Source organism: Chiroxiphia lanceolata, chromosome Z (genome assembly GCF_009829145.1).
Source record: "Chiroxiphia lanceolata isolate bChiLan1 chromosome Z, bChiLan1.pri, whole genome shotgun sequence".
Taxonomy (NCBI): domain Eukaryota; kingdom Metazoa; phylum Chordata; class Aves; order Passeriformes; family Pipridae; genus Chiroxiphia; species Chiroxiphia lanceolata.
In genome coordinates this window covers 50,991,031-51,016,982 of record NC_045671.1, presented here as the reverse complement: position 1 = coordinate 51,016,982, position 25,952 = coordinate 50,991,031, and the positions used below count along the sequence as shown (strand labels likewise).

At 34.8% G+C, this 25,952-nt stretch overlaps 1 protein-coding gene across 1 annotated transcript in view; it reads right to left on the bottom strand.

Annotated features, from left to right (window-relative positions):
• Positions 1–25,952, bottom strand: part of ADGRV1 (adhesion G protein-coupled receptor V1) — a 266,178-nt gene that overhangs the window by 219,236 nt on the left and 20,990 nt on the right. The window contains exons 6-16 of the mRNA XM_032674825.1: positions 23,383–23,567; positions 22,302–22,451; positions 21,124–21,219; positions 20,157–20,261; positions 18,713–18,826; positions 14,932–15,497; positions 13,444–13,714; positions 12,331–12,660; positions 8,879–9,055; positions 7,617–7,840; positions 596–628 (exon numbers count right to left, since the gene is read on the bottom strand). Of these exons, the coding sequence (XP_032530716.1) occupies positions 596–628; positions 7,617–7,840; positions 8,879–9,055; positions 12,331–12,660; positions 13,444–13,714; positions 14,932–15,497; positions 18,713–18,826; positions 20,157–20,261; positions 21,124–21,219; positions 22,302–22,451; positions 23,383–23,567 (2,251 nt within the window). The remainder of the gene's footprint in view (positions 1–595; positions 629–7,616; positions 7,841–8,878; positions 9,056–12,330; positions 12,661–13,443; positions 13,715–14,931; positions 15,498–18,712; positions 18,827–20,156; positions 20,262–21,123; positions 21,220–22,301; positions 22,452–23,382; positions 23,568–25,952) is intronic.

Below are 25,952 nucleotides of genomic sequence, written 5' to 3'. Positions count from 1 at the left end.
CATCAAGACTGCACCTTCAAACTGATGCTTTTGATATGGCTTATTAAGTTTTGGTTTATGAATTTAGATTCCTGTGCATCTTCAATGTTTTCTAAAAGGAAACTTAAAAGAACAAACAGGAAATATCTATTTAAAAGGGTAATGTGTCATGTTTATTGCATATTAAAAAAATGTCAGCAGAGTCATTTGTGTTGACATAAACTAAAAGTAGGTAATTCAAAAAAAGACAATTTCTCATCTTTGACCATAGAAAATTTTCTATAGTTCCAGTCAGTTCAGGCACTTAGTTCGGGCAAATCATATTTCTGGCAGTTTAAAACAACTAATGCATTATTGCATCAGACACTGGAATATCAAACACTCAGCCATGCATTTATAACTTTCATCATTCACAAACCCTAAATAAAGAAACACCTTCAAGCCAGAACCCCATGCCATCAAATTAAACACCAAAGGGCAAGCAAGCATTGCCTGAAGAGATGGAGAAGACATGATTCCTGAGAGGAAAAAAATTATAGACAGATTCCATCCATACCAATCACTTGAAAAACAAAGCATTGATTCACTGAAGACAAACCACAGTCACTGCACTTACCCAAAGTACACGACAAACCTTTCTGTCTCTACCCTGTCAACACAGTGGAAGGAAAGAATGAAAGAAGGAAAGAAAAGGGGTGGGGGAAAGAATAAAAGTGCCATTTGCTGGAATTTCAATAGTACTAATCTTATATAATAACAACACCACCACCACCACCACCATAAAGCTTTCTTTTTCCTTTCCAAACACATAATGTTCATTTTATGAAAACCCTCCTTGCTTGGCATTTTTGTGTTGATAAATGCTATCAAGTGGGTAGTCCTTACTAAGGAGAAATGACCCCAGGACCAATTCAGCATGTCAAGGCCCATTCATGGTAGACCCTACCCAGCCCTCCCCCAGGAGCTCGATCACTGCCAAGCTCTTTGTCTCTTCACAACTGTACCAGCAGCCCACATTTATAAATAGTTCTTCACTTAAAAAAATATAATCAACACGCTCCTATGATGTGCTATTTCATTAATCTGCCACAGTAACAAAAAAAGCCAAGTACATTGGGAGTTATAACATGTACATATCAAAAACTATTTTGGCACAAAATCACATCAAACTTTATTTTTGACAATTTTTCAGTTGACCAGATTACCAGAGCAAAATACTAATAACAAAAAAAAAAAAAAAAGGGAAAGAAAAAGAAAATAAGCACATATAATGAAACTATCCCATAAAGTCATATGAAAGGACAGCATGTTCTGCAATGACAAGATTGTACTTTGTCTTTCTTAATCTAAAATAAATATATATTAAATATAAAACTTGTATCTCCTATTAAAATAGTATAAACAGACTACCAAAGCATTTATAAAGTGCAATTCTGACTAAAAGAAAGAATTCAGATTCAGAATTCAAGAGACGTAAGAGTTCACTTAAAAGTTTGAGATAATAAAGCAAATATACTTGCAGATACATTCATTCAACTAGGAGATCTGAGCGAACAGAAATTTCTCAGTGATTACCACTGAGGCTACATTTTAAGTACTATATATTGAGACATTCTCCCTTCCTTCAGAAACATATGCAAAAGTTTTCCAAAACTATCATTAATACAATTAAAAGATCAAGGTGAAAATTCCAGAGCTAAAATTTATGCTAAATTTTCGTTATATTGCTCTTAATGCTAAAATTTAATTATATTGCCAAGCTGTTGGTAATATATTTCACAGGCAGAGATTACAAATGAATCATCATGTTAAGTGAGGTTTTGATATGTATGTAACTTAACTACTTAACTTAACTACTTAAGACATAATAATTCATCACAAAGTGAAAGGGCATGCCAGAAATACCATCTCTTTCAGCTTCATGAAGTCACACTGCATGAGTCCAAACAAAGCTCAGACAACAAAAGGCCTTTTAAGAGGAACTGAGGAGTAGTGCTGGAATATAGTACCGTGTTGAAAAGCAAAACAGCAGCACCACAGAAATCCAAAGGGTAGCAGAAATGAAACAGTCTCAAGGTACCATGAGGTAGTACTTTTGACATCTCCAGGTGTTTTTCAAAAGGACTAAGAAGACTAGCAATATTCTACCACTTTTTAATAGTCACAGTGTAAAGAAACTAGTCAGATTCAGCCTATCCACTGCTAAAGAAAAACATTATTTTAGAGTTTTCTCCAGCCAAGTTCCATTTTCAAAACTAGGTTAACTTGCTTGACTGACTGACTGATGGATCTGATCACGTTTGCCCTGCAGGACTGCCCAGGCTGCTACCACTGCTCTCATATAGTAAATGTTGGTTACTATTCAAAAACAGAAGAGGGAGCTGAGCACTGCAACAAGCTCTTCAGGGAAGTAGTCACAGCAACAAGTCTGTCTCAGTTCAAGAAGTGTTTGGACAATGCGCTCAGTCACATGGTGTGATTCCTGAGGTGTCCAGTGCAGGGCCAGAAGTTGGACTCGATGATCCTGATGGGTCCCTTCCAATTCAGCTTGTTCTATGATTCTGTGATAAAATAGCCTGTGCAAAAATGGTATAGAAGCACCTACACTCAGGCTTCCCACTCTGAACTGTCATTACATGAGCAATTAACAGCGTACAGAACAGGATCCCTCATGTCTACACTCTCAGATACACACATAAATTCCTGTAACATCCTTGGACCAGGACCCACTAGGTGACTTCCTGGTTTGACCTTGGATTTGTCTCCTTGCTGTGGATGTGCCTGGCAATCACTGAGCTGTGCCTGACCCCTGTAGCCATCATCCAAACCTCCCATGTGTTTCTGGTTTAACCTGTCCCACCACCATGGTCTTGCTTCATGCCCTGGGCTCAGGTTGCCTCCATTTCCCACGTGACAAATCTCATGCGAAAGGGCTAGTCATCAGGGAAGTTCTTTCTTTAAAAAATCTTAATTATTATTTAGCAAGAATTACAGAATAATTTGGACAACTAAGAGAAGCTTCAAAAGGTTTCTGCACTTTTCAAAATGCATAGTACCATAAAATAGAGAAAGATTTTTGACTATGTTTAAAATAATATGGCAATTATGAACTAAAGACCACTGCAAATAAAATCATAATTTTAAGAGATGTGGTCAAATTTCATAGCTGTGGACCAAGAAATTGAATCCTGAAGAAAGTGAATATTTTGAAAGCCCCCCGAGAAACTTAAATGCAACTGTGTATCTGTATTATTGTTACTTTAAAAACACACCTCTAAAATACTTCCTCTTCTATCAGGTATCTCAGAAAAAGGTGCATTCAGACTGCCTGTGGAATGTTACTCAATTTGCTTCCTAGTTTTGTGTTCACCCCTTCTTCAATTTTTTCAAGATTATCTACTGACTTAATTAGTGACAGGACCCAGTTTTAAAGAGTAGTATTAAAGTAGTATTTGCCCCATTATAAATTCCATAACGTTTCTTATCAGAGGGAACACATTCTCTCAGAGGTAATCCACAATTTATTTGATTTTGGAGGCTATCTTAATTTTTGTTATTTACAGCAGAAGATATATGGTTTTATTGCTTTGAAAAGTAATAAAATCTAGCAGTAGGTGTTCAGTAACAGTCATTTAAACATTCTACATCTAGTTTCAAATAACTTTTCCCCCATTTCAACCAGATCTGATCAAACTTTGGGGAAAAAGCCAACATTTTACACTGAAAGACTTAATTCTTGTACCATCACATGTATTTCTTCATGGAAACATTACTTAGGAAAGATAGATATAGTTCTGAAATAGGCACTAACCAAAGGAAATCCCCAAGTAAGAAAAATATCCCAACTCCATTAAACACTATTTTAGTGTTTCTGTACATATAAACAACATAAAAGCATTATGTATAAGCCCTGAATTAAGGCCCATAGACAGTATGCCATGCTTTAAATAGGCCTTCCATGATTTGCTAATTTTTTGTCATGAAGTAACCTCTTAAACGCAAAAACAACTACACAATTAAATGGTCAAATCTATTTTGTGTTCACAATTTTTAAAAAATCTATTTTCTAAATTCACTTAAGACAGAATTTCAATCTATGGAAATTTTTATGCAGAATCACAGGATCACAGAATCAATTAGGTTAGACAAGACCTCTGAGATCAAGTCCAGCCTATGACCGAACACTACCTTGTCAGCTAGATTATGCCACATCCAGTCTTTTCTTAAACAGCTCCAAGGATGGTGACTCCACCACCACCCATGTCTAATTACCTCCTTCTGTGAAGGTGATCCCATCTGGTCCCACAGACTTGTGAGTATCTAAGTGTCACTACCTCCTCCTGGATTTCAGGGGGTCTATCCTGCTCCCCATCCCTGTCTACCAGCTCAAGGGGCCAGCTGTCCTGAGCACAAGAGCTCTTACTGTTGAAGACTGAGGCAAAGAAGATGTTAAGTACCTTCGCCTGCATCACACCACAGAAATCACTGGAACTGCAATGATCTCCATGTTATATTGCTTCAATTTTGTTTCATTACACATATATATGTGTGTGTGTGTGTGTTTGTGTGTGTGTGTGTGTGTGTGTATGTGTATATATAAAAATGAGATACGTACATATGTACACGGATCTATTCTGGCATCTTACTTTGTATGAGCTATGACTCAAAAAGATTCTGAGCATAAAGACTATTTAAACACTCAACTTTTCCTGGATTATCATTTTCACAAATCAAAATAAAGTCATCAGTGTATTGCTGTTCCCAGACTCTAAAGTCCACAAGTGCTCACTCTCAGCCTCATTAACTTAAGAGCACAAAAACAACCTGCATGCCCTGAGGGTCCTGGTCCTTCAATTGGACCAACTGCCAAATTTTTAGCTGTGTATCTGCACTAGGGGGATGACAACTACCAATAGCAGAATGTCTTGTGTAGAAGGAAGAAACAATAACCTGATTTTTAAAATACTTATTTATATTTGTGCTTATTGGGCAAAATGAGCAGCCCCAGTATGTATATATGCTTTCACAAAGCATACACCACATTGTCATGGCCTGTTCCACCTACATTCAACAAGAAGGCCAATACAGATTTCACTACAGACATCTGAGTGTATTTATGCTTAGCCTCAATTCAGGCCTACTTAAGTATCGGCAGGTATTCAAACTGAATAATTCAAACTGCTCCTAAGGAAAGAAAATATGAAGAAGCTTCAGCAGGTACAGGATTGTCTTGCTTCTTTATTATTTTTCTGTCTTCTTTGAAAGTATATTCTTCAGGATATACATTGGCCACCATTTTGTGGACAGCATTCAGATTTATTTTTAATATCCATGGCCTATAGATGGTGGCCATAGAGCAAGGAAAGAAAATACTATTTTTAATGGCTTGGAAAGTTTCTTCTATACCTATGGATGCAATCAAAGCACATTTAAAATGTAAACTGCCTTAACAACACCACTGAGTTGTAAATAATACATCCTTGTTAGAACTAATTATTATTTTGTCCACGCTATTACTAATTGCAATAAATAGAATGTTAATGAATGTATTTCTATGTCTATAGTTTCACTAAAGTCCTTACATGCTCTGTTTTTCTACTGACTTATGCTACAATTTATCAAACAGTGCAAGCACATCCATAGCACAGTGCATCTTTGTTTTCATGCTAATTCACTACTGCTGTGAGGCGGTGGCTGCCAGCCTTGGAAACTGAAATCTTCTGTTCACCCATAAAATACAAACTATGTAGAAAGCAGTACCACAAGCCTACACACACCACCCTGCTAATCTCCTTCACCCCTGGTTTGAAGAATCATCAACAGTACTGAAAGGACGATCTTTGCAGTCAATCCATTCTTGGCTTCTGCTCATGTTCAGGTTGCCAATTTTCACTCATAGCCTTGAGGAACACTATCCATGTCTAGAGAGAAGTTTAGATTTTATGTCCTCCTTATTTACTTCTTTTTTCTGCCCAGATCACCTGCTCCTTACTTCACTCTCAGACCTTGCCAAGTATGGGAAAGCTGCTTACTGCTGGCACACTTTTCTTCAGCTGCTTCATGATCAGAAGAACCTGCTACTCCTGCCGTACACAGCAAAAGCAGAACAGTGGTTGCATTTTTTCATCTGCCAGCTCAATCCTCTTTGTAGACATAATTTTCAGGGCATGAGGTTACTACTCGGAGTAAGTGGCAGAAAGCTGTACTTACACATACTGTAGAGATGTCCAACCTTAAAAAGTTAAATCTTTTATGCTCTCCAGTTCCTCTATATACTTATCTGTTTCCTATCCTTCCACTTCAATTTTTTGGCCACTTTACACAGCTTCTTCATAACAACAATCATTATTTCTAATCTTCGTTTTCTGCTTTGTGCCAGAAACTCTTAATAAATTCTTTCAGGCAAACCAGTTTTGTCCACAGAAAGGAAATTAGAAAACTGCTTGTAATAGTCTCCATTTGGTTTTGTCTTGAACCAGGACCATCTTTTTGGCACAGTAGCCAAAAAGATGTATCCACCAGCCAGCTTCTACAGAAGCGGGCCAATCCTGAAATGACCAGAATCTTTCCTGTGTGACAGAACGATGCTCAAAAAACAGGATCAGCAACAGCTTGAGGAGTATGTAACCTACATGAGTATCTAGTGTTAAAGTTTCCAAGAGCTAGTCTGAACTTCCTATATAGGACAAGTATACTTCTGCATATGGACTGTGTAAGTAGTAGATGTTCATTGTGGACATTGCAGCTGGCAGACCTCTATTAGCATGTTTCCAGGAAAAAAAAAACAAATGGGGAAAATATACCTTAGATTATTAGGAGGTATTAGAAGAAGTGGTGGTATTTCTAAACTATATATACAACTGAGTTGTTGGAAGCAGGATTGAAGAAATAGCTGAGATTCTTCTGTTAGTAAATCAAAGAGGGAATACACTCCTGAATATGAAATAATTCAAGCACTCTGAGTAGTGTTCACAGGCAGATAACAAAAACCCATGAGGTCTCTTACAGCCTCAATTATCCTGCAGTCCTCATCTCACACAGAAGGGAGACTACAACACTGTGCTTCAAAAACACCACTGCTCCTCTGTAGCTGAGGCATGGGAAAATGGTCATACTGGCCTATTTTGGAAGCCAGCATTTGTGATGGAAGTATCTAATTATCAAGAGCAAGCAATACTGAACACACAGATAAAACAAACAAAAAAAGCTGACCTAATTCTGCATTAACATCCGGGCTATAAACCTTTTTCTGACAGAAACACAGTTAACTATTGCTTTCTAATATTCATTACAGTTTTTCCCAATATCTCACTAAACATTACTTTTCTGAAAATATAAGTGTTATAACCAAGAGCTATAACTAAAACCAAAGCTAAATGAACTTTTTTAATAGCATACATTATTTTAATCAAAATATAAAGAACATTAAGTCATTAGATAATAAGCAAAACACAGTTTCTTACACTTATCACCACTAAAGAAGAATCCACATATAGTCTGAATTAAGAGCCCAATATTCCTTCAGGCACTTATCAACACAATACAAGCAATACCTCATAATTAATACTGCGTCAATTTGTTATATATAAATTGAGTATCACAACTGATACATATGAATAAAGATTAGGGTACGATACCTGTCCAGAGTTAATAATACAGTTTCATTCATTTCAGGTATATCATCAGCTTTAATAGTAATGTTGATGGTAGTATCACTTTGCCCAGATAGGAAAACAACGGAGCCATTAAGAGGACTTATATCATCATGTGTTACTGTCTTGTGATTAGGACCAGAGGGTTTCAAACTCCAAAACACTGTTGCTTGACCATCAGTCCCATCTCGATGCAGTGCAATGGAAACCTAGAAAACATGCGACTCTTCTGTGACTTGCAAAAACAGATGCAAAACTGATTAACCCCTTGCAAATTAATATTTGAATAAGAGCCTCAAAATGTTCACCTCGAGTTTTTTACTTATATGTATGTATAAGATATGGAATCAAAGATGGTATATCAACATAAATATATACTGAATCTCATCCTTTAAATCATTTATTCATTATATACTTAGACATGTATATATTTATACACACTTAGTGGAGGTGACTGACTATTAACATGATAGATCTCTTAGCACCTATAAAAACAAAAAGCCTTGTGTGGCTGATTTACTCAATGCCCATCTCATCAAGACACAACCTCAGTTTAAATGTAAGCACCATAATTTTACTCTGGTTGTTATAGTACAGCTCCAACTTGTACTCTGCTTAAGGAAATGAGCAGTTTTATTCTGAGAATAACAAAAAAGTTATCTGATTCAGGATTTGAGGGAAGATTTCAGTGAAGACAACTAGGGGAAAAAAGGAAAAATGTAAGAAAAGATGTTTTGTAAAGGTTTCTCTGGCTGGGACTAGAGCACTCAGACACTTGAAAATGCTTTCTCAGAAAGAAAACAGCATATTTATTGGAAAACAGACCCAGCGAGCCAAATTATATATTCACATATAAACCACCTTTAAGATACAAAGACACTTCCATGAAATTTGGGAGTGATATCAGTCCTATTTCACATGACTGTCCCTAGAGTTGGTGAGAGAAATTAAACTGTACCTTTTGCTCTGTGTGAGCATCAAGACCTAATTGGTTCTAGATCCTTAAAGAGAAAGCAAAGATCAACCTCACTTTTCTGATGACTAACACATTATTTCAGACCTTAATTCTATCAGCAATATTTTTACCTTTTCGGTTTTTTAAAGCAGGGGAATGTTTAGGGTAAGACAGAACTTAGAGGAAGGATTTTGATCATATTAACTTTCAAATGTTACAATGAATACAGAAAACTTTGCTTTCTCCAAATAAATTTTCCATACTAAGGGACAACATAAAAATGATTACTTACCACTGTAGCAGGGGAATCTTCTGGCTCAGACAGAATAATTGGAAGATTGCTAATAAAGCCTATTTCTCCATTTGCAATATCTGGAGTAATCCTCAGAGAAATATTTTGAATCTCACCTAATCGAGGACTCGTGGGTGGGACTAGAGGAATTCTATTCACCAGTTCAACTTTTTCCAGCTGTGGGAAAAAGTATGAAAAACTTGAGAAATAAGAAGCCTTAGCACCAAGTCAGAACTATTGTGACGTTTTGGAATAAATTTCAATTGCAAGGAACAAAACATCTCCAGAATAAATTTCTCTTATTGGCAACATTGTCACAAAATGTGTAAGTAGATGTGCAAGAAATGAAGTGGATGATATTCAGCTTTTTCAGCAGAATGGTATATGTCTCAGACAAATTACATCTATGTACACAACTAAATGTATGCAGAGGGATAACGAACTTTCTAGTTTGGGCAATTTATTACTAGGGCTATGAATTGATCTGACAAGTGCCCAAACAGTTGTTCTAACTTCAATTTTTTGCCACGCATTGATAAGTATCTACTGAAGTTACTGACACCATAATAACTTACAGCCTCTGAGGAAGCCAAAGAATGATTCAATCTTTCCTCTTTCATACAACTTTAAGAACTTCTCTATTTACAATAACTAATAGGCTAAAATTACATTCAGAATTGAAAATCAGTACAGAATTTCAAAACCATATCCTCCTCTTGTGTTACTGTATTTTTTATGATTTATTTATACTAAGAAGAAATAGAAAAATGTTTATTCTTTCTTTGAATAGAAAATACCATTCAGCAAGCCCATCAGCAGCACTGACATGGCAAGGAAAGCAGAATCTTCCTTTTTTAGTATTTCTTTCAAACATAATTTATACCAACAGGAGATTCTGTCTACATGTATCATAACAATAAATGTTTCCATAGCTGATTTGTAAACATTTAACTGGTGCACGAACCATCAATGACAACCAACTTTTAACTCCCACTAGGATGCTTTTGCCTGGAGTTATCAGATGCTATCATATAGGTTTTAGCAGAGGAGAGGGAAGTGTCCTTATTTAAATCCATACAGGGATCATGAATGACCAATTCAACTCATGAGTTTTAAAGCCTTTTGATTCTTAAAATTTGGGTTGTATCATACTTTGTACTACTGTTGCTTTAGTAACAGTCAAAAATATTTATGCACAGTTTATTTGATGATAGGTGGAACTGTGTTATAAATACTGTATTCAGCAACTGATTCTCAACCATACAAGTCAGTTACTGGGAGTCTGAGGAACAGAGGGTGGGACTGTTTGTTTTGCTTGTTTTCGAAGCTTTCTTAGATCAGTAGGCCCTGACTGCACAATTAACAGCATGCAGACGGACCACTGTTAGCTCAGAAAAGTTTCTGAAATACTACAGAGCTGAAAGAATTCCCTTTGATAAGTGCTTCTGATTTTGGACACTAACTTGGAGATTAAATTAATAATTAATTAAGTATCAAGATTTTTTAAAATTCAGTGTTTCCTCTTAAAGCAAATCAGCTCATGAGGAAAGCAGAATGGATTGTGAATTGAATAATGCCAAGTAGTTTATTAAATTAATCTTTCTGTCCATACCAGAAGCAGTATGCATGTCAAACAACAATAGGTTATTTAACTGAAGATGTCACTGAAGAATGTTAATCTCACTTTTGCATTCCCTCTTTCCATTCTCTAGCTGTGTTGAAGCTTCATTTCTTTCTCTGCCCCTCCTCCCCTGATTCCTGAGCTGACACTTTACTGGACTTAGTACAGACTCTGTAGTTTTCTCATTCTAAAAAGGTTCGCGCAGATTATTATTTATTCACAATGTAGAATGATTGTCATAGTGATAAATAAGGGTATTTTAGTTCCTTCTCTAAATGAATTATTTGTGCTGAAAGTTGCCTCTGATGTTGTTTATTCAAATAAAAAGATTTTTATGGTTCATGGAGAAAGTACAGAACATCCACCCCCCATTTCCCTGGAATCTGCAGTTCAAAAAGCCAAGCCAAGTGCCTACACTCTGAAATACTTGTCACATGTACGTCTTGACCATAGTCCACACTGAAATGCTATTTCTAATCTATCGTCTAAAAAGGTCTTGGAATTAGATATTTCAATTCTTCTACAGATCTTTCAGATCTCATGCAGATGGTAAAATATACAAAATTATTCTAATATTTCAGAACACAATTCCCTGTCTAACTGTGAATGTGTGCTAGTAAAACAGTAATATAATTCTGACAATATTTTTTTCTCTTTTTTTTTTTGTTTTTTTTTTTTTTTTTTTGTTTAAGAGAATGTATGGGTGAAGAGGTGGAGGGAAGAAATATTTTCAAGATTCCAGAAGTAATTAAAACATCTTTGGTAGACTATGAATTAAAGACAAAACCTACAAATTTTACATTTATGATTTAACATCAACATCTCTACTTGAAAATTTTAAAGACACATGACTTAAAATGAAAGGATCAAAAAGAACTAAGAAATTACTCTGAGATTTGGGCTCTGGATGCACCAAGTCATCCCTTTGTCTGTGTATCAAGATCGCTCCCTGGGTTTATGATCCCAGACGACCAGAGTGGCAATAGTTAATCAGAGGAAGTAGAGATAATGATGTAGTATTAACTGCAGATGAGAAAATAGTATAACAATTACTGATTACAATGCCCAGGATCTCTCACAGAAGTATATCTGAACAGTAACTTGCTATCAAGCAAGAAAATTTGGCTTTCTCCAATGAAAAATGAAAAAATTAATTAGAAAATGGAAATTATTTCTTTAAGTATTTTTGCAGAAAATCAGTTTTCTTTCAAAGGCATAGTTTTAGTGAATTTTTCCAGCCAATCTTATGAGCAATGATAGAAGTTCCCTTCTTACAAATTCAGACAGAAAAAAAAAAAAAAAAAAAAAGAAAAAATCAGAAGGGCACATACAGAGGGAACTGCAAAAAATAATTTTCAAATTTTCTGATCCAATTTGCATATAAATTAAATACATGTTTGACTATTTTGAGTTTTTATTTACTTGTTTCTGTTTCCTAAAATTTGTCATGATTCTCTAACTCAGGAGCTTTAATTTGGTTACGAAAGTGAAGGGGTTGACAAAATAACATACCTGAAAACGTAACTAACCTCTGCAAAATTTTGTTAAATTTCATGACTAATACCTGAATCCTATTACAGCAGTCTATATTTTTTAAATGGTGTAATTAGTAAATAACGATTAAGAATAAAGCTCTTTATGGTAGATTTATGGAAGCTGTCTCTAAAGAAGAAAGTTTTCTTGGCTACAGAGTTAACCACTTTTGTATTTCCTTTTTTTGTTTTCCAACAGGCAGGACCATTTTAATCAAATTTAAAGGGAAGCAGCCACTACTAATTATATCCTTTATACTACACAGGCTAAAAAAAATCCCCAAACACAACTGAGATACCTGTATGAGGAAATGAGCTCCGTTCTGAAGAAATGCATCATTTCTTATTGGTATATTTATAGTATTTTGTGTTTTTCCTTCTGGAAAGATGAGAATGCTTCTTTTAGAAATATTTAGAATGCCACCTTTCGCTCTCTCAGGATCCAGAGCTCCAGCTGGAATATACAGTGCAGTATAAACCAACTGCACATCTCCAAATGTTCCTCCTTCCCTTGCAAAACTCAAGGATAGAAACCGTCCCATTGGATTACTTTCAATCTTCTGATTCTCCAAAGGATAGAATTTTATTAGGCCATAAACATCATCACTGTCCTGAATGTAAAATAGAAGCTGCAAAGCAGAAAATGGTATCACTTACTCTATGCTGCATTACTCTATATCATAGTTTCACGCATTCATGAAAGCATGTCCTGACTGTCACCACACACTTTTTTCCTTAGTGAACTTGTACTCAGAAGAGAAATCAGATTGACAGTCCCAAAGCATTCTTTGTACACAGCAATGACAGTGGCAACTTTCCCACTATGTATCATCCATGTGCCAGAATGAGCTCTGAAAAACTGATTTTTTGGTTCAGTAGACAAAGTGAGTAATTTAAAAATATTTCAGATTATCAAAAAATTCATTTTATTCACCAAGCTCATTCCAAATATTTTTTTTAAAAAGACAAAGCAGGGACTCAAGTCACAGAACTGTTCGCAATGCTAGCCACCCTTTATTTAACAGTTCAGAGGTTACAGTCTTAATCACCAACCCCTTCCCTTTAACTTCTTACTCTGTACAACATTTCAGTAATCATTAAGACAACAAATGAGCAAGTGAAAATAACCTTCCCGTGTTATCTCAGAAGCAGTCACTTGAGACAGCATTTATGCAATGCTGTGCATGCTGGGAATAATCTAAACTGAATGCTACCACAGTAAAAAGGTCTGGCATTATGTAAGTCAAATACTTAGATATACAATAAGATCATATTAAGGATTAATTTGTTTGATTTCTATTCAAGACTAAATCCTTTCACCAGTTCAGCCAATCAACCAATGTTATTAAAACTGTTAAAGTCTTTGTTATCCATTATTACCTTCTCCAAAAGAATTTTAAAAGTAAACTTACCTCAGATGGCTCACTGACTTCTGCACCTCCCTGTATTGTATGAGGTAAGAGTTTCAGTAGGTAGGGCTCTGCCTCTTCTGGTATATCATCATTAATAATGTCCAGAAAAAGTGTCACCAGCATCTGTCCTTGATCAAAACTTATTTCCCCAGCCTCTGGAAGAAGGTCTGCAGTCACAGGTGAGGGATCACTGCTATTTCGGATTATAACCCAGGAAACAGAAACATTTCCATGTGTTCCACCATTTCTTACGATTGTGATCCCTTCAAACCTGTGGTTTTGAATGAAAGACCCACTGCATAAAATCATACTTAACACTGGCTTCCTGGTTATTGATTCCCTAAAATATTTACACTGATCTAAATGGTTTCAACAGACATTTGACTCAGGGCTTACAGTTTGTGAAATCATAACACACATGTAAGACTCAGTGCTTATTCACAAGCTCTTTGTAATGTCACTAAAGATATTTGTTAGAACCCATTTTGTTTACAGCAAGAAAGATACTGAGAAGTGGAGACTGGACACATCTTACATTTGCCTTGAGAAATGAAAGTGAAATTTCAGAAAACTTTTTGTCTATTACCTTGCTACATCATGAACAATTGTTAAGCATGAACATTTAAATAAAGATTTTGAATCTTTATTTAAGATAAAGATTATATATATAACTGAAAATATATTCAGTTATTGATATTTATGATATTGGAAATGTCAGGTTGCCTGCATCTGATGAGCATATGACTACAACAAAAAGTCTGAGAATCTTCACTTACAAAAATTTAGAAAGTAAGATTTATTTCTTTACTGTGTATAAGAAGGAAAGATGAATACTCAAGTGCTGGGCTCTACATAACATAAAATATTCTTCCAAAATTGTTCATAGTATGATAGTTGGAGGCATTATCAGTTTCTTTGGGGATGAACTACTACCAGTAACTAGCAGTGGACATTTTTATTGTGATTGTCAATATTGTGTATCATTCCTGCCTATAAAATTTGTACAGGACTTTGATTTTAATCTCTCTGTAAAATTACACATATTTAAATTACTTTTTAATTTAAAGTAAGCATCAAGGGAGACACTCATGAACTACACCCAATTTCTTTAACCAGAGACTGGTTTTATAGATAGTAAATACAAAGGTTTACCAAGGAAGAAGACAGAAATCTATTTCCCACTAAACTGGTGTGTAGTAGCATCACAACTGATCCAGCCTTTAGATTAAGGCTTTTTCACTATTCATATGAAGTGATTGAATAGTTATGATTTATTTACATACAGTTTATAAATATTAAAATACTTCCTGCATAATTAGACATTCCCATTTCCTTGAACTCTTTGTAGATAAAGTTGATAACAACACACTGAGTAATTTCTACATTATATTTTTACAGTGATTTTATAATTACTTTTAATGATATCCTAAGGATGCTTAACAATGCCAAACAAATCTCTTAAACTGACTAGATACTAGATTTTAGTACCTTGAAATTTGGTCTTCATCAATGGTAACAGGGTGAGCTAGCAGAACACTGTTGATTGACAGCACTCCGTAGGGTTTATCATTCGGTTGGATAGTGACATGAACAACAGACGGATAAATCAAAACAGCATCTCCCTGCAAAGTGTCCTCAAGAAGCATAACCTGAAAGGTTTCGGCAATTTCTGGTATGGCATCATCAAGGATTTTAAATTTCAAATACATTTCATGAACTAGAGGTGGGAAAACAAGAGTTGTATTTGGCTGTAGATCTAGGAAGTCTACGTTAAGCTGTGCATGTGCTGTTGAATCCCCAGTTAAAATGGCGTAACTGACAGAGACTTCATCTTCATCAGGTCCAATTAATTTACCACTGACATCCTTACCACGAACCACTTGGACTGTTACCACATCATCTTCCTCAGGCACCATATAAGCACTCTGAACAAAACGCACGGGACTGTCATTTTTCTTAATATTAATCCAAACAGAATTTTTTGTGTTGTTGATTTCAGCCCCTCCCTCCACAGTCTTCAGACGAACAACAAAGATTTCATCATTTTCAGGTATCTGGAAAAATAATATTAGCAACTGGGTTTAAGTCACATTTCAAATATATGCAGAACATTCATACTGAGAAATACAATTTCTGTATTTTGCAGAAAAATGATACAAACTTGAGAAAGCTCATTTCATATTAAAACAAGCAGGAGAGAAGTCCTGCTTTTAATTTTTGCTAAAAATCCCTTCTCAAAATTGAACGTCTCTATTTTCATAAAACACACTTCTGAGCTCTGACAATATGAAAAGGGGGGGAAAGTCAAACAAAAAGACAAAAATTAGTGAAGAATCAGAAAAATCTGGATCTTTACAGCTTGAGAGTATCTGGAGACCAATTGCCACTTTTGGAAGCCACCTCTATTTGGAAACAAAATTAGATTTACATAATTTTTTTTGGATGTTGATATTGATCTACCTCTATATGTGCCTGAGAGAATACATGAAAAACTTATGGACAGGAGCTACCTTGGCCCATCCGTCTCTACACAACTGGAAAAGGAACACATCCTATGTTCAGACAAACCTACAATCACAGAGAAAATTTCCATCACAGATCTGAGAAAAGTATTTTTTTGTGCTTAGCAATGATTTAGATTTTGGCATTTCTACAAAACAACTTTTGTATCTGATGCAGCAGATAATAAAGAATGGCTCAAAAAACCACAAATCACAGAATTAAGAATGATATTTTTGCTTTATATTACTATATAAATATATATATGGAGGCACATGGTGTGATTCTTGGGGTGTTCTATGCAAACGCCGGAGTTGGACTCAATATTCAGATGGGTCCCTTCCAACTTGACATATTATATGATTCTATGATTCTATATTTTAGCTACCAAATCCTGATTTGCTAAACCTATGAAGCTGAAAAAATATGATTATTTTATTAATACATATAGGTAAAAAGTAAATTTTAAAAAATTATTTATGATCTTTGCATCTCATCCTTACTGTGGACTACTGGAAACCGTTAGCATTTGCTTCTGAGATGAATTCTAGGACAAAATTACAGGTTTTTTGCTAATGGTCTGCTATAAAGTTGACCAACCCTTTTCATGCACTTCTGTTTACTGAGCAAAAAAAGTTCTGAAAATCCTGCTGTCCAATATTTCTTTCTCTTTAACACTCATTTGTTTATTGGTCACCCTCAGATCCTTTTCTAGGACTAGGAAAGTGGGCACGATATCCTTGTTTGGCTTGTGGCATTGAAACTTCCATAATGCTGTCAACCGATGCAGGATTTTGTTGTCAATGTGAGATCTGGATGCTCTCAGCCACCTCCATCCTATACTGAGATACCACATGCTCGGTTTACCTCATTAGAATAAATGCTAATTTGTGTTTCATTTAGTTCACTAATTAATATGCCATCTGGCACCACAAAAATATACACTTAAGAGAGTCAAAATGTATCCATAACTTTAGTTGTAGTTTACATCTTAGCATCTCTTATAAGTGGGACATGCTAGAGTTTTTAATGGTGTCATGACCGACCATTAAAAATCCAGTCAGACTTCAAAGAAAAAAACATAAAAGATTTTCAGTGCTTTCTTGCCTCTTTAATTTTCTGTTAACAAAGTTTCCATTATCCCTCACTAAGAAGGAAATAAATACAATAATAAATGTAGTACTGTAGAGATCAGATCTGCAGTCCCCTACTTTCTGTAGGAAAAGGGCTACATAATTCAGAACAATAGCTGTTTCATTGTTTTTCTTAACTTTGATCCTAACAGCTCAAATTAAGCTCTGAGAGTAACACTGAATTCTTGTGCATTCCATCATCATCATCAATAAAGGATTTTTACACAGAATTAACCTTTCCTGTGTATCTGTGGAAGACTTTCAGTGAGTGGACCAGCCACAGCTGTACAGATCAAACTTTGAGGAAAAGAATGTTAAGACTACTTCTTGGAGGAAAAATAAAAATTTTTTCTGCGTATAAGTTACAGAAATACTACATCCAGTCTGAAAGAGAAGTTTCTACATAGCAGTCTGGCACAGTCTCTTAATATTAGTATCGGTATAGACATGGGAAACTGGTTTTTATAAACAGAAGTATGTAAAAAATTGCTTTAAAGTCGCTCTCTTTTGTGACAGGCACTTTTTTCCTACACAATTTTTCTAGTGAATTTCCTTATTAAGTTGTTCTGTATCATGTTCACTTATTTTGGTGCCTCTATTTCCTTCTCAAACTCATTATAAATTAAAAAAAAAACCAGAAAACTGTAAGAAAATGAAAAAACACAAATGAAAAACTAGAAGACTATGTTTAGTTTACTTGAAATAGCAAGAAAGGTTCACAACATATACACAGATTCTTCTCAAAGACCAATCTAAAACCTGAAAATTTTTAATTATCACTTAGTGTTCATGTTCTCCACAAGACTCCCTTTTCTTTTAGGAATGTTATCTGCTTTTGGTATTTTTTGAAGTATGTTTCTGCCTTGAAACACATCTAGATAAAAAACGCACAATTTTTTTAATCTATCCTTTCCCTCCAAATTTTGTGTGTTTTATTCTTTCTTTAGCGGCAAACATAACATGTCTGCTCTTCACAGAAGCGAGAGCAATCAAGTTAACAAAGAATAAACTGCATTTTTATCCACTGTTGACCAAAGGCAGACGAGCTACATAGGTATCACTGAGGACATAATCAAAATGCATCATGTAAGCAATGTTATGATTAGGTTCCTTTTGCCTAAACAATTGATAAAGACAAAAAGGATAACCTGAGTTCATTCTGCAAATCTAGTCTGAATTCGCAAGGCAGATAATTAGGGAAAAACAGAGAACATTTAAAAGAAACACAGAAAAGTTAAATATAGAAAGGTCAGTCTAATACATAAACCTGCATCTAGTCCAAGAACGCCATCCTTGGCCATGCAAGGACCTGAGTATTCCATCTGAATAAAAAGTAAAATGCTTTCCTCATTATTTATAGATTGAGTGTGTAGCCCCTAACAGGTCTAATCAGAGCAGTCAGGGTATGTTCAGAAACTAAAAATATTCACTGATGGTAACCACAGAGGCAGCACTAAAAAAATAAAATGACTAAATAATAGCCCATTGAGACAAAACTTAACAACTTTATGAAGCAGAAGCACTTCTATCGCTGTTTAAAGTCTGTTTAAATTTTTGTAATTTAATCCAAAGTGTCTCCTGAACAGCCGTTAACTTTCCATATATCCAAACCAAAACCAAAGTCAGCTTGTTCTTACCTGATCATCAAGCACTGTTAAATTATAAATCAACACTGATCTCCCAGGCACAAACGTAATGTTCCCTCTGGCTGGACCTAAGTCTTCTTCAGCTGAGTTTGGTCCATCTTCTATCTGCAAATAGTTGATTTTTATGATCAAAAATACATAAAACATGCATAAAAATGTGGCACAATAGTCAATATACAGTGTGTGACACGCATAACAAATGACTATTTATTCAATCATCTCCTGATCACAGGCACACACATTCAGTTGTGAAAATCTGCTCTTTTTGGCAGATGGAGTAACTCAGAGTAACCACTCTGAAGAAATTAAGTATTGGTAAAAAAAGAGGAAGACAATTACTTCCATACAGGCTTATGAGGACTCTTTGGTACCTTTTGATGCATCAACTGACTCTTTTAAATAACAGAAAGGATAGTAATTAACTTTTCATTTAAATCACTAACATTTCCTAATCAGTTCCAAGGCAGAATAATAGCAGTTACTGGTTTTGTGACCTTTCTATCTTGACTTGTGACTAAGAAAATTACAATTAATACTGAAACCTAAAAAGCAATAGTACATCTTGTAAATTATTTTCAACATATGTATATAAACTGCATTCTGAGATGAACTTGATTAATTGTGCAGATAGCAAAATTTACTGAATGTTAAAACAAGCAGAACTGCAATAAATTATAGAGAGAATCTCATTCTGTACATTATCTATACATATTGTATTTAATATGCAATAACATCGCGTTCAAATCTTTTGATTACATTAAACCTTTGATGAAGTATAAGACCAGACAACCTATACAGAAATTTCCGTATGAAAAAATTAACTTTCATTTTAAAAAATGTAATAGAATCAGAGCTAGATAAAAAAAAATCCCCACCCCACTCCCAAAAAACCAACCCCTCCCACAATAAAGGCAATAACTATAACCCATTCAAATGAAGTAATCATGGCCTAAATATTCAAGTAATTATTTGGAAAGGTAGAAATTTCTGGGAATTCAAACTGCAGTCTTAGAGACACGGAATTTCACTAAATATTGAACTCTTTTTTGAACTTACATATTTGAACTTAATCTGAGCATTAAAGACTCAGGCATTTATTTGAAAATACAGATAAATTTTGAAGAAATAAACAAGAAATTTCTTACATACTTAATACTCATTGTTTTTTAACAATACTAACTAATGCTGCCTCAGATACCTTCCTAAATGACAGAGAATACTCCAATTTTCTCTAATATATCCTAATTTTCCTCAAATTAAGTAGTCAGATAACTGCAGTATTTTCCATTTGAAAGGTAGTATCCATTTTATGAAACAGAATTAACAATTGTAGGCACGGGTATTTCATCCATCTTTCACTTTAATAAACACTTTGATAAATTACGGCCTCACAGTTTCATTCAACAAAGGTATGAATCCTTTTTGATGAACTTACCTCAAAAGTTACAATGACTGTCCCGTAGGTTCCTCTCTCCCTAATTAGAGTGAGAGGCACAAATTCATTTCTGCCCTTGGGCTCATTCACTGTGATTAAGGCAGACTAATGAGGAAGAAAAGGGACAGGCCATCAGTCACAGATCAAATATCACAGCAGAAGGAAGAAACTGTTACCATAGAAATACCAAACTCCCACAGACAAGTTAATCCAATCTGCAAACCAGTTCACTGTTGGCATACACTTCCTAGCAACCAATTAGTTCAGCTAATACAAAGCTTGAAAGATTTCAGATAAAAAAATTATCATCTTATGCATGTAGAAGTGGGTTTTTCTGTTTGGGTTTTCTTAGTAAATTAACATAGTTAATATACACTAGTGTATATGAGCACTAGTATTTATAAGAGCTCCTAATCCTGTTAAAAATAGGTTTTCTCCATTAAAAATTCATTTATTAGATAACCAGATAATGGACTCTGTCTTGAACTGTTGTAGCTGAAAAATTTAAAAGAATTATAGCAAATCAGGGAGCAGCATGGCTTAGTACTGTGGAGCTAAAAATTTCTCATATTAAGATTTTTTTCAGGGAAGTCTTCTACAAATTATATTGCCATAATGCTGGTAAAATCATACTTCTTCTACACTGTATTTAGATCTTGACTTATAGATGAGGGGCACTGGGACTGAACAATTCTTAACAGTTTTATATTTAGATAAGCAACATAGATATTCATCCAAGTGTGAGGATCTCAGGCAACATCTCAGCACCAAAAAGCATATAGAAATATTAAAGCTGTATATATGTATTAATCACATACATACATATGAATTATCTCTAGAGCTGTTTTCAGAGATGAAACACATAATCAGTTTTCAAGGGATTCAGGTGAATAACTAACCAGCATATTTGACAGTTTCACCTTTATGTTTTCTAAGATTTTTACATATACCATATAAAAAGCCATACCATGTTAAAAGAAATTATTCCAAAGGCATTGTCATTTGATAAGATTGTTACAGTGACAGATTTGGGTGAGCCAAGCTTTATCCTTGCAGATGGTTTCTAAAATTAAAAACAAAATAACATAATAAATATGGGGAAAAATAAATATTTTTATTTGACTTTTAAGTGTAAATATTAGTCTATAAAAATGTACATCTTTTATTATACATATTACAATGAAAATTATTTAAAGCAATACAATGTACCAAAATAATTCCTACTTACTGAGGAAATGCACTCTATACAGTCAACAATAAATGGCTTGAAACAAACTTTGCAAATGATTAAAGATAGTTTGACAACTATTAAAGACACCACAGCAATAGGAAACTAGGTATTCCTAGCACTGCCAGGAATTCCAAAGTTGTTCTTTTTTCCCTAACGTTTGTATAAAACTGAAACTTTGAAGCTATTATACTGGGATACCATCTAAAGGATATCCTGGGATATCAGCTACAAGATGCAAGTCTTTACACCATTGTAAAATTGAGCTACATTTACAAATCAAAGAAGGAAGGGAAAATATGCATTTTTATATTCACTGCAAACAGCCTGAGATGTGTAATAATTGGCAATGAAATACAGAATTTATCTTTACTGAACTGATATCTTACTTAATTATGATCTGTTAGCTAAAAAAATGTCAATATGAACCCATTTCTTGTAGCATAAATCCTGTGAGACAGAACAATACGAAGAAATACATTGATAAGTATTTATAAAATTGTTTGGTTGGTTTTAGGTAAGCCTTATCGAATCTCTGCTTCTGGAGGACTGAAAGCCATCCTCTTTCTTCTGCTACTTCCACCCTCTCCTCCAAGCACAGTCTATGCAGTAAAACAGGAATCTAACTCTTCTGCACTCTTGTGCACCTTCAAATGTCCACAGCTGAATGCAGTGCTCCTCAAGTGTCAGGCTCTGTCTATACAGCACAGCAATATCACACAGAGACAATCACAGGAATGGCAAACCTAAGGGGCAGTAAGCACCGTCCTGGTTGGATTCCAGATTTTAGTTCTTACCTGTTAATGCTCACAAGCAGTAGGACTACATTGAAATCTATATAATCTAAATGCCATTCATTTATGTCAGTTTACTCACTGTTTTCTGGGGAACAGATAAATTGAAGAACTGAGACTCACTGGTAGTGTCAAGTGAAATGTGAATGTCTCATCAGCCTCTGGAAGATCATCATCACAGACAGATATATACACTGTTCGGTTTGTTTCTGTATCGGGTATAAATGCAGCTGCGTATGTGTCAAAAAAGTCTCCTGTGTTTTCTCCATCAATCTGCAATAAGTATGTGATCCAATGTCACTTTCTTCTTCCTCCAATATCTTCTGGACTCATTTGAACAGATTTCATACACTCTTTTTTGCACATAATTCCTCCCACAATTTCCCCTGTTGTCATATAGTTCAATTTCTGGATAGAAAGTATACAGATAATAACCCCTTGTATTCATGCTGAATAAACAGGGTGGAGGGGTAGCAATAAAACAACACTTTATTCAGAACAATTTATGAACTCTTTCCTTGCAACTGGGTATCTTTTGCAATAATGCATCATATGAACATGGTTTTTAATGGAAAAGCTATTCCTGTACAGGAAGTACAGATCTGTACACCTTCATAATACTCTACATTAATTAAACTTACCTTAGGATTTAACTGCCCTCTGCCTTCCAGTCTCACTCTTGGCACTGGAAGGAGCCTAAGTATGCAACTTAGATTAAAAATTTGACTGCCAAAATTGGCAAGATTAAGTATTCTATGTCCTCCATTCATCTCAATCAACAGAAGAAAATTGCCCTGATAATACTGTACATGAGGTAGTTAGAGGAGAGATTACAAAGGCAGTCACATCAAAACAGCAAAGGGTCTAGATTAAGTTTATAGTTGGATGTTGTGACTAAATGTAGAGAAGCAACTGAACCAGTATGGCTGCCACACCCGAATCATCCTTATAGGCACTAAAGGTTTGAATGAACCATTGTGAAAAAGGCTATTCTTCATTTGAGAACAGTGAAATTAGAAGTTCATGAAGAGGAAATAAAGTATGGAAGGTACTTTTGTGGCTTTCACTTATCATTAGCCATACTGGCAATTACTTTTCACATCTGAGTTTTTCATCACATTTTTCATCTGAGTCCACACTTCCCAAAAAGTTCTTCAGAAAGATATCAATAGTCACTGAGAATATAACTGCCATAGTTTCTTACCGACACAATTGCTGTGATGTTAGCAGGCTTCCCTGTCCTCTCGATTACAACACGTATAACAGTTGTACTTGTTTCATTGACTACAAATTCTGTTTGTCCACTGAACTTCACTTCTGTTTCTCCAGCTGTGAAATGGATGAGTAACGCTAAAAGCAAATAAACTAATAAAGAAGCAGAGGGCATCCCTATTAAAAAAAAAAAAAATTGTGACTGAAGTACTTAAAACATTCATGGTTGACCTTACCAATCCAGTTGATCCCCCTCAACTCTTACAATTCTGTGATTATCTTGTGAGTTTCAGAAATTAGATTAAAACACACACAGGTCTTCACTATAACAAAGTCAGATAATGTCATTATCATCTGTATCTAATTCTATTTTTACAATTTTCATCTAGTGATTTTCTAGGCAGTATTTATCAACTTCTTTCAAGTGGAGGAATAATTAACTTCTTTTAAGAAAAAAACAATGACCTTACCACAACTGTTTTCATTTTCAATCAACAAATAACTAACTTAAAGGTTGACAGTTCTATTTCCACTTTCTTTGCTCTCTAAATTGTCTTTAGAAACACACATGAATTGACAGGAAGGGTGGAGGGTTGGAAATTTGCCATCACCTCACAGACCATCTTTTGGACAATGAAAAGTTCTTACACATATACCTGAGAGTCTTTTCACACTTCTTTTATCTCATGATCCTTTCCTGTTTTCCTGTCACAGAGAAGCACTGTGGAACATTTTAGTGCTATTGCAACTTTTGTGCAGCCAGACCTCTATTTTCATTTGTTTCTGCACAATGTCTAGTTTTCTTTTCTGTTAGGATATGACAACTTAAAACAAACGTCGTTCATTTCTCTTACACCAGAGTCTAGTTATATGATGTAAAATGAAATTTGAAGTCCCAGTGAAGTCATCAGTGAAAGACACACTTTTAAGAGGGTCTTGCATTGTTCTGTAGAGGCTTCTGTTGTACAGCGCTGACCAGAACTGAGAACGTGGATGCTGGATCTGTTATAAGGATCTAAGCAGTTTTGAAACAAACCAAGAGAACAAAGTTGTGCTCTAAACACCAAAACGCTTACAGTTTGGAACATGAATTAGTTCCTTCATCAACTTCTTTTAATCTGTGGTCACTATTTTATAATATTACTTTTTAAAATTTCTATACAAAATATACAAACAATATCTGTGTAATTATAAATATAAATAAAATATCACTTTGCTTAAAATTATACTTCCAAGGGCTATGATTACCAGACAAATCTGGTCAATGGCAGTTGTATAAAATGTGTACACATGTTAGATTAAAATTTGCGTATCAATAACATTTAAGATGAGACATATTTGCAAAGCACTTGTTCTCATTATTTATAAGTGACAGTTATGAATATTTAGTCATAAATCATCGCTGAATCAGCAAACATCATGAGTACATTGAAATATATTTTTGTAAGTTGCGTGTCAAATTTAAATCAGAATACACTTGAGGTCCAGCACAGTTTGAATGTTTTATGTTTGAAGTCAAGTAGCTTTAATCATGCACTGAACAGAGAATAACATAGCCTTCAGACCACTAAAATCAACACAGTTGCAGAAAGACTTCAAGACTTTGATTCATTTTACAACAAATTCTGTCTGTGCAAAGATAAATTTTAGGTTGTGAAGACTTGAAATAAACTGCTTTCAGGTAAGTTAACAAAAACTATCCACATACATGGTGTATTAACTAAAGCTGGAAATACAGTCAAGAAAACTACCAACGTCTTTCAGAATTCCTACAAGCAATGAACTGGTGGGTTGACAAAGTTAGCTGATTTTAACTACTTGTAATAATAAATTCACCTAGAACTCCTGAACTTCACAGACAGAACAGGCAAGCAATCAAAGTAAGGGCAAAATATCAGGAAAAACCATTTGTCTATGAAAACAACTATCCATTTTATCACCTACTTGAACAGTGTTCTATCATTTCTGGAAAAAATGTCACACAGTAAAATAATTTTGCTGCATAGCTTCACACTGCTATAAACTTTAATTACCATGAATACAGTCCTTTAAGATATCCATGGTTCTTACTGAGAATTCAGTGTGTAACAGACTGACAGGAACAATGCCTGATTGCCACATATCTATCTACTTAGTAATTCTAATGCAGAAAAAGCTTACAGTGGGACATAAAGAAAAAAATGTATACATTAATCCCCTGGGATTTATGATTTAAAATTATCAGCATTTCCAAAAGTATTATTTGCAAGGTAATTTTTTTCTGGTTTTATGTAGAACTGCTCTGATAAAAAAAGAAAAAACATAAACATTCAAGCTGGAAAGAGAACAGTCGTCTAACCTTTGTAAACTCTGGGACAATTACACTGTCTGCAGATGCAGGCATCATACATACTAAACTGAGGAATTTGTTGACCTTTTAGCTTCAGCTGTTACCTTGTCATAGACTTCACAAATATCTTCCCACGGTACATGCTTCTAGTAAGTAATACTGAAAACATGATCCTTGAAGGCAAGATTACAAAGTTTAGAATTACTTGAATTCTATTACTTCTACTAGAGAGC